General features: G+C 42.8%; 1 protein-coding gene across 1 annotated transcript in view; it reads left to right on the top strand.

Annotated features, from left to right (window-relative positions):
- RIN2 (Ras and Rab interactor 2) overlaps positions 1 to 19,930 on the top strand; it is a 172,535-nt gene that overhangs the window by 40,781 nt on the left and 111,824 nt on the right. The window contains exon 2 of the mRNA XM_075862965.1: positions 18,156 to 18,245. Within this exon, the coding sequence (XP_075719080.1) occupies positions 18,198 to 18,245 (48 nt within the window). The 5' untranslated portion in view covers positions 18,156 to 18,197. The remainder of the gene's footprint in view (positions 1 to 18,155; positions 18,246 to 19,930) is intronic.

Below are 19,930 nucleotides of genomic sequence, written 5' to 3' on the forward strand. Positions count from 1 at the left end.
TTTGCTGCGGATAATTCCACAACAAATCCGACCATGATTTTGCAGGGCATTCCAGCTGAAAAGCCGCTCCAAATTGTGTTTAATTTGGTGCAGATTTTAGTCTGGCTTTTCTGCTGCGAAAACAAGAGGGGTTAAAAAAATATATATATATTTACCTCCTCTGGTGTATACTGTAGCAATGCAACCATGCTTCCCCGGCTGGTCTCTGTGCTGCCGGCCCCCTCAAATGACGCTTCGTCCCATGTGACTGTTGCAGCCAGCGAAACGTCATCCCAGGAGGCCGGCAGCATAGAGACCAGACTGGGGAGCAATGAGGCATTGCAACGGGAGCACCAGTATGAGGGGTTATTCAGACGAATGTATAATACGTCCGTGCTATGAGCATGATTTTCACGCGCTTCGCACGGACCTATGTTAGTCTATGGGGCCGTTCAGACTGTCAGTGGTTTTCACGCAGCGTGTGTCCGCTGCGTAAAACTCACGACATGTCCTATATTTGCTCGTTTTCCGTGCATCACGCACCCATTGAAGTCAATCGGTGCGTGAAAACCGCGCACGGCACACGGACGCACTTCCGTGTGACGCGCGTGATTCTAGCTACAGTAGTCAAAACTATGAATGAAAACAGAAAAGCACCACATGCTTACAAATATTTACAAACATAAAAACAGAGTGTCATAATGATGGCGGCTGCGCGAAAATCACACAGCCACGCATCATATGCTGCTGACACACTGAGATTTTATGGACCTTTTGCGCGTGCAAAACGCCGCGTTTTTTGCGCACGCAATACGCACACGCTCGTGTGGATCCGGCCTGAGTATGATTTTTTTTGCAGCAGCAGCAGATTAGCAAATTTCCCGCTTTAAAAATTGTTTGTATTTTTTTTGTGTACTCTTACTTTCCCATTAAACTCAATGATGAAAATTTGCAATAAATGCGCAATCATTTCGCGGCATAAGTTTTCCTGCACCAAAATATTCTGCAGCATGTGAATGAGATTTGTTAAAATCTCATCCACTTTACTCCTACTGTAATACGCTGCAGCTTTTCCATCCACAATTCCGGTTGGAAAATCTACAGTAATAATCGCTAAACGCAGAGAGAAAAACAGCAGAAAATGACGGAGCTGTTTTCAGAGAAAGCAGCCTCTAATTTTCTGTTTTTGAAGCAGAAAACGTTTTTTCTAGACGTTTTTTAAGCTGTTTTTCTATTGACACAATGAAAAACAAGTCCAAAAACTAAATGGCAGCATAAAAAAACGCCCTGTCTGAACAAAACGCTGTTTTTCCCATTGAATTAAATGGGCAGATGTTTGTAGGTGTCTAGCTACCGTTTTTGCAGGGGTATTTTGAGGCGTTTACGCCCTGAAATACGCCTGAAAACATTGCGTGTGAACATACCCTTTTAGATAGAAAAATACCCTTATAGATACCCTATAGGTTGAAAACTCTGAATCTGTGTATTTTAGCTTCAGATGTGATTTGTGATATTTTAAATTATATGGATTATTATCGTGCCCCAAAAAATACCAAGGACCATTGAAATGGGTGTTAAATATTTTATGCTGCTTTTTGCTGGTTTGTATCTATCAACAATATTTATAGTAAATAGGAGTAACAATTATCATTAGTCAAATGTGTTTCTTAACGGGGTATTCCCATCTCAGACATTTATGACATAGCCACGGCTGGCAGCACCACGAAAGACTATTGTCATAGCAATGTCATAGTCTTACTAAAACTTGATACTAACTGTAGTGTCAACACCATATTAACACTTGGGTAAGGCTTCGTTCACATCTGCGTTGGGGTCCCGTTCTTACATTTCGTCTGAGCTTTCCGTCAGAACGGGACCCTGAACAGACACAAACTGACACGAACGGAAACCAGAGGTTTCTGGTGAGGGATCCGGTGCCCATGGTTTCTGTTTGTGTCTGTTGTGCACTGGACCCGTTGTTTTGCCGGAAGCAATAGCTATAGCCGTCAGAACGGGACCCCAACGCAGATGTGAACGAAGCCTAAGCGCTGTATCTTGGATATAATTTTTCTCTTGATCTAAGCTGTAAAAGATTGTTCTGCATTTAAAATAGATCTATGTGATATATAGTAATATAAAATATCCCATTAAAACATTCCTTAAAAAAGAATATAGGACAATTGTAACGTTTTCCACATAACAGTTTTTATTTCCTGAGAAATTCTTGCCATTTCCTGTGTATTTCTTTAGACACTTGTTGGAATAGTAGGAATTTCTCTACTATGTCGCTCCAAAACGGCATGCTTTCCAAGGTCAGAATACTTAGAATTTTGTACTGGAATAAAAGTGACTTCAGTGTTATATTACTAATGTACATTTTGGGGTGTTTCAAAAAATTAAATCCCGTTTTGTTCCTGCATTCTCTTTGTGTACAAATGAATGCAATGACGTGACGTCTATAGTGAAGTCATGTCATATGGTGGGGATTACAATTATTCAGTTTTAAGAGAAAGTGTCATCAGAAAATTAAATTTAGTATTTCTGTTAAACAATGAATTTTTTTGTGATTTAAAAAAAAATAAAAAAATGTTATGTCATTATGTATATTGAAAAATCCTCCTGAAATCTTGCAGTTTTCACACTGGCCACTGAGCCTCACAATAGACTGGCATTTCCTGTTCTGTAGAGATCACTTCTCAGCAGACATCTCATTATCATCACAGGCAGGATTACAATGAAAAAAAACAACAACTCTATATAGATTAGACAGGAACCAACATTGACAATAGGTGATGGACACAGCTCCCTCCTATTGCTTTGCACAGGTCACAGAGCATGCCTAGACAACTCTACCATAGAAGTCAATGGGTCCCCAACTCAGAGGCGTAGCTAGGTTCTCCTGCACCCGGGGCAAAGATTCAGATTGGCGCCCCCCCCCCCCCCACCCCAACTTATTTCCCAACATCTCCTTCCCCCTCGCCATGTTTTCTTTCCCTACCAATCAATGAGGTGTAATTTTTTTTCACAATTTTTTTAATGTAACTATAGAGTATAAAAGCATTTCTACATTTTACAAGCGATATAGTTCTATAATGTAATTAACATAAAAATAAATTAAAAGAAAATAAATTAAAGAGGCCACACATAGCCCCCTGTAGATAGTGCCACACACAGCCCCCCTTGTAGATAGCGCCACACACAGCCCCCCTTGTAGATGGCGCCACACAGCCCCCCTTGTAGATAGTGCCACACACAGCCCCCCTTGTAGATAGTGCCACACACAGCCCCCCTTGTAGATAGTGCCACACACAGCCCGCTTCCCCCCTTGTAGATAGCAGCTCACTCCCCCCCTTGTAGATAGTGCCGCACACAGCCCGCTGCCCCTTTGTAAATAGCGGCACACTCCCCCCCCCTTGTTCTTAGTGCCACACTGAACAGAGCGGAGAGCGGTAGCCTACCTCTACCACTCTCCGCTCTGCCTGGTGTGACTTACCGGAGGAGCCGAGGAGGTCATTCGGTGCAGGCAGCGACAGAGTTTCTTCTGACTAGGGTTGGTGACAGCCAGGGCCGGCCTTAGCTTGGATGGCGCCCTGTGCGGGACTCTCTATTGCCGCCCCCTACCAAACCAAAAATGAACCACATATATGGACACGCTGGAACATATATACTGTACATACATAAAGACAGATATTTAGACATACAGGCAAATATACATACACACATCTGGAATATATACATACAGGTAAATATATAGACGTACAGACACATATACGCACACACAGCGGCAGATAGATACAGACAGGGACATGTACAAATACATAAAAGGCACATATATACAAGCACAAAGACACATTCACAAACAGACCCATATATACCCACACAGGCACATATGTACACAGCACAGATAATGTAGTAGATGTTACCTGCAGTCCTATGTAACACCACAGATAACACAGAGATAACTCTCTAAATACAGATAGTAGTGTTACCTGCAGTCCTATGTAACACCACAGATAACACAGTGATAACTCTGATTACAGATAATGTAGCTGTTGCCTGCAGTCCTATGTAACACCACAGATAACACATTGTGCTAAATTACAATCTCAGCTCTGCTACACAGTACAGATAATGTAGTAGATGTTGCCTGCAGTCCTATGTAACACCACAGATAACACAGAGATAACTCTCTGAGTACAGATAATGTAGTAGATGTAAGAGACAAACACATGCAGAGACACAGACAGACAGAGACACACTCACACACATTTACAGAAAATGAAAATATTGGTGGTACATTCTCGTTAAAGTATACTTCATAATTGATGTGGTTTTAGCACAGAAGTGATGTTAGTGGCCTGGATAGTGTTAGGGTATGTGCACACGATAATTGCATTTACGTCTGAAATTACGGCGCTGTTTTCGGGAGAAAACAGCTCCTGAATTTCAGACGTAAATGCATGTACTGGCGTTTTTCGCCACGTCTTTTACGGATGTAATTTGGAGCTGGTCTTCGTTGAAGTCAATGAAAAATGGCTCCAAATACGTCCCAAGAAGTGTCCTGCACTTCTTTGACGAGGCTGTTATTTTACGCGCCGTCTTTTGACAGTGACGCGTAAAATGGAGGCGTTTTTTCAGACGTAATTCAAGGCTGAGGAGGAGACTGGGGCCAGCGCTCGCAGATCCATGGCTTCGGCCGTCAGGAGGAGAGTGAGCCTGAGGGCTCGCGGCCATGGGCATGACAGTCTCGCTTTGTAGGAGCTAGTGAGGGGTCCTCTTTAACGCTTCATCTGACAAAAGGAGTTGGGTCATGTAATTCTACAGGGTCAGAGACTTGAGGGTCACCAGCACTTGCAATCTTTGTGGTTGATACTTGTCACCCATGGACACTGGTTAGTGTTAGGGCTTATCCACACAAACGGGTGGCAAATTAGCCGTGAAAAATGTGCACCTGACCCGATCTCATAGATCAATCATAGACTTGAGTCTATTGAGGGATCCATGGAAACAGGCAAAAATAGAACATGTCCTAGTTTTTCACAGGCCGTTTACACGGTTCATTAAAAAAACGGCCGTGTGAAAAGCCCCATATAAGTGCATTGATTTTAATGCACCCGTGTGACGGCATTAAAAAAAGAAACAGCTGTCACACGCCCGACTTTCGCTATCATGTGAATCAGCCCTTACTGTACCTCAGCACGAACACATATTCAGACCGCTGCATAGCAGATGGGGTTAAGGAGTCTGAAGGACTTCAGTTTTCTCTGGAGTATCCCTTTAATTTTCCTTATAAAGGTCCTTAGGTCTCATTTTCAGCTATGAGTATAGAAAATAACTTATCAGTGGTTGTCTGTGTTTTTATCCACAAATCTCGGCCGCAAACAGCACAGTTCCATATTTTTTTATATATTGCCACCTGTTTGTTGCTATATAAAACTATTACTATTGCAATATACTTATCACAATGTCCAATTTGCACATTAGCTTAAAGGGAATGTGTCGCTAGAATTTTTTTTTAATTTTTTTTTAGTTAAACAATTAGTATCTGAGTTTACACATTGTTTTAATTTTTTCACAAGTCAGGAAATATTATAAATTAGATTCTAATTTATAACATTTCCATGTGCTGGTCACTAGAGGGAGCAATTCCCGAAATTGCAGCATTGGCAATGTGGTAAAGCAACCTCATTGCTTTATGCTGCAAATTTGGGGTAGACACACTCGCTCTTGTGTCCTCACACAATCCCCCCTCCCTTATTCTGGCTAGTGCCAGGAGAAGGAGGGGGTTGAATCTTCAAACCTCCTACACTGCGTGCCGCCATTTTCTGAGCGAATGCACAATGTAGGAGGATTAGATACAGTGCTAAGCAGACAGTATAACACTAACATACACACACACACACATCTCATACACAAACATAACTTACCTGCTCCTGCCGCCGCCTCCGCTCCTATTCCTTGCGCCTTCGCATATGGCCGGAAGTCGCGGCCGGAAGTCGTCATCTTACTGTCCGGCAGCGGCTTCCGGCCCACAAGAGAATGGCGCCGGATTTCGCTCTGCAAACGAGCTTCGTTTTGGTCTGTGTGGGAGCGGCGCATGCTCCGTTCCCACACAGACGGCGTACGCTGCAGTGAATGGAACGGCTCCCGTTCCAATTCTCTATGGGGATGAATGTGCCGTATTCCATCTCTGTATGTGTCGTTAATCGACACATACAGAGATGAAAAAAAAATGGCAGCCCCCATAGAGAAGTAAAAATAAAAAAAAAGTAGAACACAAATAAATTATTATTTTTGTTATATCATACTAAAAGCAATATGATAAAAAAAAATAATAATTTCATGACACCTTCCCTTTAAATGACAATCGAAAATAAAGCCAAATGATCGAACTGAAACAAAATAACTTGTATACATGTTTGGCAAGCTACTAAGCAGCCAAATACCATCCATCCTTGCCAAATGTTGTATTACATTCTGGATTGTTTACTACAGTATTCAGATTCTATCTTTTGTTCCCTGGAATTCCCCTACTAGAGAATATTAATAGTCCATTAACTGCAGTATTTAAAGGGAAGCTGGTTTTCCCCAGAGTTTGAAAAATTAGTTTTCTTATGACATACCATGGGGTTGTGAGAGGGGGGGATTTAATAGACAACTTGTCAGTTTTTTTTAATTTACTGTTTTATTGCTAGCGAAGAGAATGTCCTCTATCCCAGAGAAAGAACAAAGGAAGACATTGGTTTCCTATACAAACAGGAGCAGATTTATCAATGTGGCGTAAGAGAAGAACTGCCGGTCACAAAACCTGTTTATCAAACAGTTGCCACCTTAAAAAATCTGCGCAGATTTCAGGGCATGCTGTGAATTTGCAAATCTGCAGGAAACCATTATGTTGCAGAAATATCAAAGATTTTAACTGCAGAATTGACCCTTCAAATGGTGAAGCTTGCAAGAAAATCTGCAGCAAAATCCACTGCAAAATATGCAGCAAAATCCTCATATAACAGAAATCCACGGCAGAAAAATTCTGTTGCATCTGAACGTACCCTGACAATATAAATAAAGCTGTCCCAGTGTTTTCAGCCAGGGCAACCCAACTGCCCACCAATGGCAAATGTCACAAAAAAAAAAGGATGCATGTTGGATTTCAAGCTGCTTGATCATTTCTTCCGCATTTCAACACGGGATGGAAATGTTGCGCAAAGTAAATAGAAATGCTGCAGATTGAGAATCCGCTTGGCAGGTCAATTTCTCACATGTTTTCGGTGTTTTTTTTTCCACAGCGTGTGAATGACATTTGTTCAAATTGTATTAATTGTGCTGCTACTGTAAAACGTAGCGGAATTGCCACATGGAATTTCCAGATGGAAATTCTGCAGCATTTCTGTTCCGTGTGCAGGACGGCTATGCGTCCCCTGGTCTGTATGCTGTGAAAATGGGGCTGGTGGGCCTTCTCAGCTGCTGAGCCCTCAGGTACTACCAATTCCCAAAACATAAACCATGACTATGTCTTGTGAATTGGTTTATATTGATTTTTATCAACTACTACCTGACATTTATAGTATTGATGTTCTCTTATGTTCCAGAGGGGTGATGATGCCCATTCAGGCACCAGGTGAAACTGCAACCACCGCATGCCCTATATTTCCTGCCCAGATTGTTAGCCACATTTTCCCGGTTAGATAAGGCTATAGTCTGTATATAAGCCTTACCATTGATGTTTTCAGCCAGTGAGGCGGCAGAATAACGGTCTATGTGCACCAAGGCTTCTACTTGGCAAACACCGCCCCTTTATATAGAAACTCTTCTGTGAGTCCAACATTGAGAAAATTGAACACAGAGGTGCTTTGAAGAACATTTTTTATTAACTTATTTTCTAAAGGCCCCCAGTCAAAATGCATTAAAAAACTGTGAGTTGGTGCCAGCATTTGATAAACACGGCAGCTGAAGTGCAGCTTTGTGTTAGTGCAGCTGTACCCACAGCGAAATGAGACGGTCCCTTACATCCGGAGTCATTCCAGCTCGGACTTCTACTTCCCCAGCCTCTCATCATTTCAAAAAGACTTTGTTTCTTAAGGAATATTGACAATGGGCTATTGTGTTTTTTTGTTTTTTTTGTAAATGTTACTGACTGTATATTTCTCCATAATAAACCTGCAGCAAACTGATCATACAACAAGAATCACGATACATATGGCTATTCTTTTTTCTTTACCTTAACCACTACTCTGTTCAATATACTTATATATTCTATGAATATGTATTTGCACATCCTTCTCTTTATCGCTGGCTTGGGTTGAAAATATCAGACAAGTGAGGCTGGTTTAACAAAGGAAAAAGATAGGGGCTCCTGCTATACCACCTCGTGAAGCACATGAAACAGTCAGGCTGGATTCACACGAGCACATTAACGTCCGTAATGGACGGACATATTTCGGCCGGAAGTCCCGGACCGAACTCAGTGCAGGGAGCCGGGCTCCTAGCATCATAGTTATGCACGACGCTAGGAGTCCCTGCCTCTCCGTTGAACTACTTTCCCGTACTGAAAACATGATTACAGTACGGGACAGTTGTCCTGCAGCGAGGCAGGGACTCCTAGCATCGTACATAACTATGATGCTAGGAGCCCGGCTCCCTGCACTGAGTTCGGTCCGGGACTTCCGGCCGAAATACGTCCGTCCATTACGGACGTTAATGTGCTCGTGTGAATCCAGCCTTAGTTTCTAGGCCCTGTTCACACAGAGTTTTTTTTGCAGGCGGAAAAATCTGCCTCAAAATTCCTTCAGGAATTTGGAGGCAGAAATTGTCCTGCCGGCAGAACATTTGCCACGTTTTTCGGTGAGCACCGGGAGCAAAAACCTTAGCGAATGTTGCGGGCAAAAACCTCAGCGATCGCTGCCTCCCATTGTTGTCAATGGAAAGTCAGGGACGGAAATGCCCGAAGAAAGGGCATGTCGCTTCTTTTTCCCGCAAGCGTTTTTTACGGTTTGCGGGAAAAATCACCTCCGCCTCCCCTTGAAATCAAGGGAAGGAGATTTCGGACATTTTTTGGTGCTGTTTCCGACGCGGTTTCCGCTTCAAAAACAGCGCCAAAATACTCAGTGTGAACTAGCCCTTAGAGAAACTGGGAGTTAAAACAAGCTTAGCTAAAGGAATAGGCTTATCTTCCCTGGTCTCCATTAGGGTATGTTCACACGAGGTCATTACGTCCGTAATTGACGGACGTATTTCGGTCGCAAGTCCTGGACCGAACACAGTGCAGGGAGCCGGGCTCCTAGCATCATAGTTATGTACGACGCTAGGAGTCCCTGCCTCTCCGTGGAACTACTGTCCCGTACTGTAATCATGTTTTCAGTACGAGACAGTTGTCCTGCAGCGAGGCAGGGACTCCTAGCGTCGTACATAACTATGATGCTAGGAGCCCGGCTCCCTGCACTGTGTTCGGTCCGGTACTTGCGGCCGAAATACGTCCGTCCATTACGGACGTAATGACCTCGTGTGAACATAGCCTTACAGTCAGAGCAATGGAGTAGTCTAAGCCCCACCCCTTTCCCCAAACCTCCTGTTTTATATTCCCTGGTTCTAGAGTGGGGTGAATGGGGAAAGGCAAGCTGACTTTGACATATAGAATTATGTCTTCAGGCTTTTCATTGTGATATGAGATCGTTTCAAAGAGGAGGAACTAAAATAATACATGAATCTGATTTCACAATTCCTCTAAGAAATCTAGTGTTTTCATTTTACCAACCTCCTATAAAATTTATTTTATTACAGATTTACAGATTTTTCCCTAGAGTGTCAAGTTTTGTCCGCTGTAAAATAATTTGCATTTATACATGAATGTCATCACTGATGTCTTTGGGCATCAGGATTTATAGTTTTAGGGTTTGTGGCCGTTTAAGATGCTTGAGGTAATAAGGTTCTGCAATTGTCTTTCATGAGCGGCCTTATTAATTCACTGTTTTGGATGAGAAAACGTCTCGTCTACTAGTCTCTGCAGGTCTTCAGGAAGTAGGTTGTAGGAGCACAGTAGGGACGTCGTGCATACGCTGTTAACCCTCTCACCACAAAAGACTTTCATGATATAACTTTTTTCCTCCAAATGTCATTTAACACGATTTGCTTGTTGTGTTTTCATAATTAGGCAGAACGAAAATGTGTTCCAGGCTTTTTTCCATGGTAATTACAATGACATAATCCTGCAACCCTTCAAAATCCTGCCAAGACACACTGAACTGGAGAATTACAGAATTAGGGTATGTGCACACACACTAATTACGTCCGTAATTGACGGACGTATTTCGGCCGCAAGTCCCGGACCGAACACAGTGCAGGGAGCCGGGCTCCTAGCATCATACTTATGTACGATGCTAGGAGTCCCTGCCTCTCCGTGGAACTACTGTCCCGTACTGAAAACATGATTACAGTACGGGACAGTTGTCCTGCAGAGAGGCAGGGACTCCTAGCATCGTATATAACTATGATGCTAGGAGCCCGGCTCCCTGCACTGTGTTCGGTCCGGGACTTGCGGCCAAAATACGTCCGTCAATTACGGACGTAATTAGTGTGTGTGCACATACTGTGTCTCCTCAGATCAGTGATTACTTTCTATACGTTAGACATTGGAAGCCTTGTTGTGTTGTTTCTAGTGTATTAACCTGATTTCCTATCTGGACCTGAAAACTCCAGTGCTCCTGATCCCCAAAATCCCTTGGCTGATCCCAGTACATGGGCAAATATATCAAATCACATTCAGCCAGATAAAGCAGTAAACAGGGTACCAGAAGACCGTCCAGTTGGCCAAGAGTATGACAATCATAGGCCTCAAAGATCAAGCAGAAGATCCACTATGGAGGTGACTATGGAGACAATTGCTTTCCACTACTGTCTATTTTTTATGGGTTGAGTTACAAATAACCTATTTAAGCTTATTGAGCAGTAATTTCTGCTATTGTGCAGGTCAGGCAAAAAGTGCGCACTAAAAATGCACTCGACTGCGCTATTGATTCCATCAAAACAACGGAACCCTGTCAACGGTGACAACAAAGGAAACATTTAGCAACGTTTCCGTCACCATTGAGATCAATGGTGATGCAAACGGAAGCTAAGATTTCCGTTTGCCTTTTCTGTTGAGGGGTTAACCCGATGGAAACCTCAGAGGGAACCCCTCAACGGAAGGGCAACGCTGCATGTGTATGGGGTGTCTGGAGAAATAGCTGTCTAAAGTGTAGGGCCAACTTTAGTCTCTGCTCCTGGTGCAGTGTGTTATAACTTTTACCTTTATAGCTTCTGTCTCGGAGTTGTGAGTAACAGTAGAAACACAGAACAGGCCGGGTTCATGTTACACTTCACTGGAACTTGCACTTTCCAGAAGATTAATATTATGGTTGGAATTTGCAAGTTGATTACATAACTACACGGATAAGAACATATGACTGCTCAAACAGAATAACTCGGCTCTCTTCCCGAATGAATTCATATGTGAACACATGGAACTTGTGCTAATCTTCCATCTCCAGATAAGACTTCTATGGGAGGTATCCATATCCGGTAGCCGTCTTCTGTTTGTTTCTACTCCTGTCGGGTTCTTTCAGGTGCGGCGCGTTCTGTAGCGATTGCAAGAGACTTGAAATGAAATCTTTACTAGGTCAAAGCGACTTAACAGGAGGGAATTCTTAAGATTCTGCAAAGTTAAAACAAAGCCTGAGCCGCAGTTTACATTTGGGGTGTTTTATACAGGGATCTGTTCTCCCTGTATAAAACAGGGCTAAACTCTAGTAGCAGCTTATCTCGTACAGGAACAAAGGATCAGGCATGTTGAAATCCAACAAGCCCAATTATTTTTTCCCCTCGACATCTGATGTTGGGGGAGAGTTGCCCTCGACATCTGATGTTGGGGGAGAGTTGGGACACCTCCCATACACATTTCCTTTAATGGGCACCTAAATTTGCAGCTCCACACTGGAGCAATAGGGCAACATCGCTGACTCGTGGGTTTTAAAGCTGCACAAACCTGAATAAATAGGCAGACATTTGGACTACAGGCAACTAAAGAATATATTTGCTAAGTGCATAAATAGCAATTCCCTAGTACGGCGTTTATTTAAAAAAAAAAAGCTCCCAAAGACATGGGAGTATTGCAGAAAGGATTATGGGCCATTTAATTTTCTTTTACCTTCAGACAAATGGCTCTACATCTAAATGCAACCAGGAAACAGTATATTAGAAGGCGGATGTGCAAAATGTGAACAGGGCCCAAGGTCACACAGTGTGTTGCCAGTGTGTTGATACCAGATGATGGTTCCTGGTTTGTGTATTTGCAGTTCATTGTCTTGTATCTCATATCTTGTATTGTCATAAACATTCCCGTTACAATTCACTGTAGATAACATCAAGGTTAAGGCCCATGTACACGGGCCCATCATCGGGCAAATGAGCAATCATACGAACACTCGTTCTCAATTATTGGCCCCTGTAAACAGGGCAGCGATCATCCGACAAACGAGCATACGCTTGTTTGTCGGCTGATCAAATAGGTTATGCAGCCTATAAAATCATTGTTGCCGGCAGCACATCTTTCCATGTAAACAGCGGATGTGCTTCCGACTATGATGCAAACTGATGGGGATCAAACAATCGAAATAACGATCGTTCGTCCCCATACAGAAAGCATCGGCCCGTGTAAAAGGATCTGTTAACAAGCCGATCGGCTTGTTATATCGTCGATCAGCGCTTGTTATGGGCAGAAATCTTCCCATGTAAACCAGCCTTTATCCTAGAGCCAGATTAACAGTTACATAATTGATAAGGTTGAAAAAAGACACATCTGTTCACATTTTGCACGTCCAATCCTACTGTGTTGATCCAGAGGAAGGCAAAAACCCTTATAAAGTGGATGCCAATTTCCCCGTATTAAGGAGAAAATTATTTTGCGACCTCAATTATGGCAATCAGAAAAAAATCCCTGTATCAATGTCCAATTCTCCAAATTTAGTATCCATAACTTGTAATATTATATCTTCCAAGGAAGGCATCCAGGCCCCTCTTGGACTTACATCCTGTGGCAGAGAGTTCCATAGTCTCACTGTTCTTCCAGTAAAGAATCCCCGTCTATGATTATGGTGAAACCTTCTTTCCACTAGACAAAAAGGATGCCCCCTTGTTCATGTTACAGGCCTACTAGCTGTGAAAAGATTATTAGAAAGATCTCTGTACTGTCCATTCATATATTTGTACATTGTAATTAAATCACCCCTAAGCCATCTTTTTACCAGACTGAATAAAGGCCCTTTTACACCAGCCGATAATCGGCCGGTGCAGCGAGCACCAATCAATGAGACATCGTTGATCGGCGCTCGTTTGCTCCTGTCATACGGAGCTATGGATGGGGATGAGCGGTGGTTACTCCGATCGCTCGTCCCCATACATTATGATCATGTCGGCAGCGCGTCTCCCTGTTTACACTGGGTGATGCGCTGCCGACAACGATAATATTTTACTTTTTAAAACGATACGATCAGCAGATGATTGAGCATTTGCTCGTTTATCTGCTGATCGCTGCCCTGTTTACACAGGGCAATTGTCGGCAATGCTCGTCTGCCCGATAATCGCCCAGTGTAAAATTCCCTTTACCCTAGTTTAATAACCTTTCTTGGTACTGCAATCCACCCATTCTCTGAATTACCTTGGATGTCCTCCTCTGCACCCATTAGAAAGGTTATCCAGCGAGTTAAAAAAGAAAAGACTGTCTAAAACGCAATGAATCATCATTATACTTCGTCCCAATTGCTTTTAAATTAAAAAATTGTAACCGTTGTTTTTTTATTTTAAAAAAATGGTGACAATTTTATTTCTTACCTAATCACCTTTGGGCGCCCACTGCTGCTCAACTTCCTTCTATGAGGTGGGACTGAGTTTTTCATTGCACACTGAAAGACTACAAGTCCCGGCATCCCCCATTTTCCACTGCAATGCTTCGTTCTCCGCCTTTCAGACTGCGCATGCGCTGCTAGGGAACGTAGAGATTGGGTATGCAGACCTGACCGCAGGCTGTACTTGGTTATACAGCTAAGCCTCCCTCACCTGTTAGTGCAGGGATATCAGCACATGACCGCAAGGGGCTGGCAATCTTACTCAGTCACTTGTTCAGTCACTTGCGGTCACATGATCGGCGACAAGCCGACTTCAACAAGAGGGGAAGGCAGCCCTTAGTCATGTGGCACAGTGTCGATGCGTCACATCACAGGAAGAAACAACAGAACTTCCTGTGCCACGTGACTGATGACTGTATCGGCGCAATGGGGCATGTTTTATAAAACATGGAAATTAGGAAGTGCACTATTTTTCAGAGATTAACATATTAGTAAAAAAAAATCCCCCTGGATAACCCTTTTAAAGAGGCTCTGTCACCAGATTATAATCTGATCGGTGCTGTAATGTAGATAACAGTGGCTTTTATTTTGAAAAACTATCATTTTTGAGCAATTTTAGATTTATGCTAATTAGTTTCTTAGTGCCCAACTGGGCGTGTTTTTACTTTTTTACCAAGTGGGCGTTGTACAGAGGAGTGTATGAAGCTGACCAATCAGACCAATCAGCGTCATACACTTCTCATTGTTCCAGCCCATTGTTACAGCCCAGCTTCTTTCACTGCACAATCACACTGCGCTGTGGATCATGCTGGTCTGGAACAATGAGAATGAGAAATGTATGACGCTGATTGGTCGCTGATTGGTCAGCGTCATACACTTCTCTCCACAACGCCCAGTTGGTCAAAAGTAAAAACACGCCCAGTTGTCTATTAAGAAAGTCATTAGCATAAATCTAAAATTGCTCATAACTTGCTAAAAAATTCTAGTTTTTCAAAATAAAAACCACTGCTGTTATCTACATTACAGCGCCGATCTCATTATGTAGGAGATAGGGCACTTATAATGTGGTGACAGAGCCTCTTTAAATTTCAGCTATGTCCTTATTATACACAGGTGCCCAAAATTGTACACCATATTCCATGTGTGGTCTGACTAGTGATTTGTACAGATTCTTGTCATGTACATTTATGCATGTTTTGTTGCATCCCATGATTTTATTTGCCTTGTCAGCAGCTGCCTGGCACTTCTTGTTAAGGTTACTGTCCACCAATATCCCCAAGTCTTTTTCAGTGGCAGTTTTACCCAGTGTTTTACTATTTAATGCATAATTGTAGAATTTGTTTCCTAGTCCCAAGTGCATTACCTTACATTTATCCACATTTAGGCTACATTCACATGGTCGTTTTCAGAACAATGAAGTTCTGTGGGTGTATTCACGTTTTTGTAACGGCCCGTGAATCTGGCTGCCAAAAAATAGGACATGTCCTATTTTTGGTCATTTTCACAGCCAGGTGGCTCCCATAGAACTCAATGGATCAGTTTTTACTGGCCGATTTTCAGGAATCAATCCTTGTAACGGCCGGTAAAAACTGATCCTGCCTGAGGACTCCCTGGACAGAGCACTGGTTTGTGCGCTGAGCCCGGGGAAGCCCCTGACATTAATCTCCATGTATTTACAGTAATGTCGGGCTTTCAACAATGGAGTCCCCTGCCAGAGCATCGCAAGATCTCTGGCTGGGGACACCTGTCTTGGGAAAGCCCTTGACGTCACTGTCTGTATATGAAGAGTGACGCCAGGGGCTCCCTTTGACCCCCCCCCCTGTAGATAGCAACCACCATGTAGATAGCACCCTCCTTTAGAAAGCACCAACCCCCCCAGTAGATAGCACCCCCTGTAGATAGCAACCCCCACCCTGTAGATAGCGCCACTGTAGCTCCCTGTATGAGCGGAATCCTCAGCGGCCCGACCCCCCTCTGGCCCGGGGATTCCCCTCCCGGAATAGCCCCTGGCGTCACTATCCATATATGGACTTTGACGTCAAGGGCTGCTCCTGGAGCGGAATCCCCGGCCAGAGCATTGCCGACGCTCTGACAGAGACGTCAGGGGCTCCATCTATGAGCGGAATACCCGGCCGCTCCTACAGTGGTGCTATCTACAGGGGGGTGCTACTATCTACAAGGAGGATGCTACTATCTATAAGGGGGGTGCTACTATCTACAGCGGGGGTGCTATCTACAAGGGGGTGCTATCTACAGCGGGGGTACTATCTATAGGGGATGCTATTTACAGGGGGTAATATCTACAGAGAGGGTTGGTGCTATTTACAAGGGGGTGCTATCTACAAGTCTGTCACTTTTTATATGTGGTTGCTGTGGTACTATGTGGGCACTGTGGCACAATCTACAAAGGCCACTGTGGCACTATGTGGGCACTGTGGCACTATGTGGGCACTGGCCCTATGTGGGCATTATCTACAGTGCGCACTGTGGCTCTATCTACAGAGTCATTGCGGCACTATCTACATTGCCATTGTGGTGTTTTCAGGGGGTTGGGACAAAAAAAAACCCTGACAAATTAAATCCATCCTATTTTTTAACGCCCATGAATTACGGACAGTTGATCAGTTTTTAATGGCCAGTTTTTTTCACTGTCGTGTGAATGTAGCCCCAAAAATCCAGCTTGCCCAAATCCCTCTGTAGTATTACATTATCCTCCTCTGTGTTGATTAATTTACAGAGCTTAATATCTGCAAATATTGAAAAAAATTGACTCCGTAAACCCCCTACAAGGTTTTTACTAAACATATTAAATCGAAGTGGTCCCAACACTGACCCCTGTAGAACCCCACTTTTAACTGTGGCCCACTCTGAGAACGTTTCCGTAATACCCACCCTCTTTTGTTTTCCCACTAAGCCAGTTGTTAACCCAACTACACATATTTTCCCCCAGCATTCTCATTTTATGTACCCACCCTTTAAGTGGCACGGTATCAAATGCCCTGTAAAAGTCCAGAAACACAACGTAAAAACGTTAAAATATTTGACCCACAATAGAGGACTATATTTTTCAAGCTAGTTTGTTTACCTCTTTATGAATATTGCCACTACATTTGCCATGCTCCGGTCCAGTGGAACAGAGGCGGTCATCATAGAATCCTGAAAGGGTCTTTTTATTACGGTACAGAACTCAGGGGGTGTATGGTATCCAGACTTGGTGATTTGTCTGTTTTAGTGTTTTTATTGCAGCGCTGCACTTCTTCCTGGGTTAAGCAGGTGACGTTTAATTGACGTTTAATTGAGAATTTATGTTATCTCGTCACCTGTCATTGAATTTTTTTTGTAAATACAGTAGAGCACAAGGTATTTCATCTAATTTAAGATTTTTCTTATTTATATTGTTGAAAAATATTTAGCGTTATATTTACTTTCTTTGGCGATGAGTCTCTGTTTCATCTTCAAACAGTACAGACAAATAGTTTGCATGATATTGTTTCCTTTATACTGGTCTTCAAAGCAAATATGTTTACTGTTAGTCCGGGTTCCCATATATCCGGCAAAACCGGCATAGTTTCCCTCCGCCGTAGTTCAGGGAAACTGATGCCAGGACAGATTCCGTGCTTTCCTATGGGAACAGTTCTGGCATCCGTTGCATCCCTCCTTCGCCGGACAGAAAAACGTTGCATGCAGCATTTTTCTGTCCAGCTATGGATGCCGGACCGGTGCACAAAATGTCATCAGTTGTGTTTGGCTCAGGCTGTAAACAACTGGCCACACTGATATTTATGTGAACCCAGACTAAATTGTTCAACCCAGGACTTTCTCCACAGTCAGTAGCAGGTCCATGTGGCAGGTCTGGTCAGAGATGCAGATGGCTTTCCACCTTCGTGTTCTTGTGAAATCCAGGCGTACGGTTTTCATTAACCCCTCCTTTTCTCCTGCTACCTATATTGTCCTTCCTGGAATCTGCGTTGATCCATGTAGAGATCCTTTTGCATAGCAGTAGTTGTTTCTCATTAGAGGAAAGAAAAACTTACATAATAATACAAAAATAAACAGACTTCCCACGCCAGTCATTGACCAGTTACGGGATCATCACACCCCCCACCCACCTCCCTTTCTCCTTCTCTGTGCCTTACAAACATGGGCTAGAGATGGGACTGAGGAGCTAAGCTGGTGATGGAATGGCCGGGCACTGTTGACGGAAAAGATTTTGGCAGAGTGCATGTTGTGACTGATTTTGTGGCTTGCAGAGGAATTTCCTACAGACTGCCCTAACCATTAACATGTCTTTCCTCTCCGAAGAGCTGGGAAAACACAGAGGCCGTCCAGTGCACGTCTTCCCAGATGACAATGGACGTGTGTCAACCGGGAGACAGACAGAGCTTCTTTAAGGTAAGGAACTGTCACATTTTCTTTCTTTTTTAAGGATCTGATTAATATAGAGAATTTATGTGGAGACCTGAGGGTCATTTAGGATCTGTTTTATGTCCTTAGCTCCAAAATAAGAGAACTTCTGCAGTTCTGCAAAGAGATATGTATTTGTACTGATGTAGCACAGCTGTTTATTCACCATAATAACTTTTTGAGTAGGACAGCTGCAGCCCCATCTAAAACCACAGATTATACCGTACATCATAATATTAGAACAAGTTGTGCCGAGTGAACAATCCAGCTCTGCGCCATCTGGAAAACTCAGCTCTGCTACAACTGTGCATAGATGGATATTCCCAATCATTATGGTGTGTTTTAACATGAAACTTTTTTTTTAGCAAACATATCCTTTGTAATATTGTTAAACTACTATGTTGCAACATAAAAAAAAATAACTATACCTTATTCAGTATATGTATATATTTCTGTGTTTTTTATTTTTATATATATATATATTTACATATATTTATATACACACACACACACACACACACACACACACACATATACTCTCACAATCACATAATCATGCGCACCCATTCTCTCTCTCTCTCTCTCTTTCTCTCTCTCTCTCTCTCTCTTTTTGTATGTCATATGTAAGTGATGTAGAAAACGTAATTTGGGATTTGGGACAACTCATGTTATTTGATTTTTTTTGCATAGGACTGCAGGAAAGTTTACTATATTATCTGAACTCAAGTTGCTAATACATGCACACAAAATTCAACCCCAAAGATTTAAATGGCACATTCAGCTTTGCTACATTTGTATGACATCTGCAAGATAATTATTATTTATATGATAGCATGAAAGGAAATGTTTTAGAAGTGAATGTTTTAGAGCAATGATAAGATATTGTGTGTTTTCTATAGTTTCTAGGTCATCAGAACAGGTCCTGAATTTTGTGGTCTGAAAGGTTAATGGGTCATTGCAATAACTTTTTTCTGAGAAATTACTGAAAATGTTACTGAAGTATTAAAGGGGTATTCCCAGAATTGGCAATTATCACTTAGCCACAAAATAGTTCATAATTGTCTGATCACTGGGGGCCCCATCGATCGCAAGAACAGGGGTCCCAAATTTCCAGATACTCCTCGCTGTACCCCCTTGCAGTGAGGAGCTTGAATGGAGCGCCGATCGAGTATGCACCTCCTCTATTCAATGTCTATGGGACAGACGAAAACAGTACAGTATAGCGGGGGTGCAGGGAGGAGGATTTGTGGGTTCGGGACCCCTTTTCTCGTTATTGGTTGGAAACCCATCGATCAGACAATTATCACCTTTCCTGTGGATAGATTATAATTGTCGATTCTGTGAATCCCCCTTTAAGAATAAATAAAACAATAATTTCAGACAACATATAGTATGCTATAAGGCTCTTGACACTGCCACTATATTGCATTCTGTCAGGGTTCCAGTGTTTTTAGCGATAAGAAAAGTGCCGCAGACTACGTTATTTTTGCTATTAAAAACACTGATGGACCCCATTATAAGTCCATGGGATCTGTTAGAATTTGTTAGGACCTATTTAAACTGGATCCATCATTAAAGTCATGACTCCGTACAGAATGGAAGCCTTCACGGTAGTCAGAGGCATAGCTAGGTTCTCCTGCACCCGGGGCAAAGACTCAGTTTGGCGACCCCCC

The sequence above is a fragment of the Rhinoderma darwinii genome, chromosome 4 (genome assembly GCF_050947455.1).
Source record: "Rhinoderma darwinii isolate aRhiDar2 chromosome 4, aRhiDar2.hap1, whole genome shotgun sequence".
NCBI lineage: Eukaryota > Metazoa > Chordata > Amphibia > Anura > Rhinodermatidae > Rhinoderma > Rhinoderma darwinii.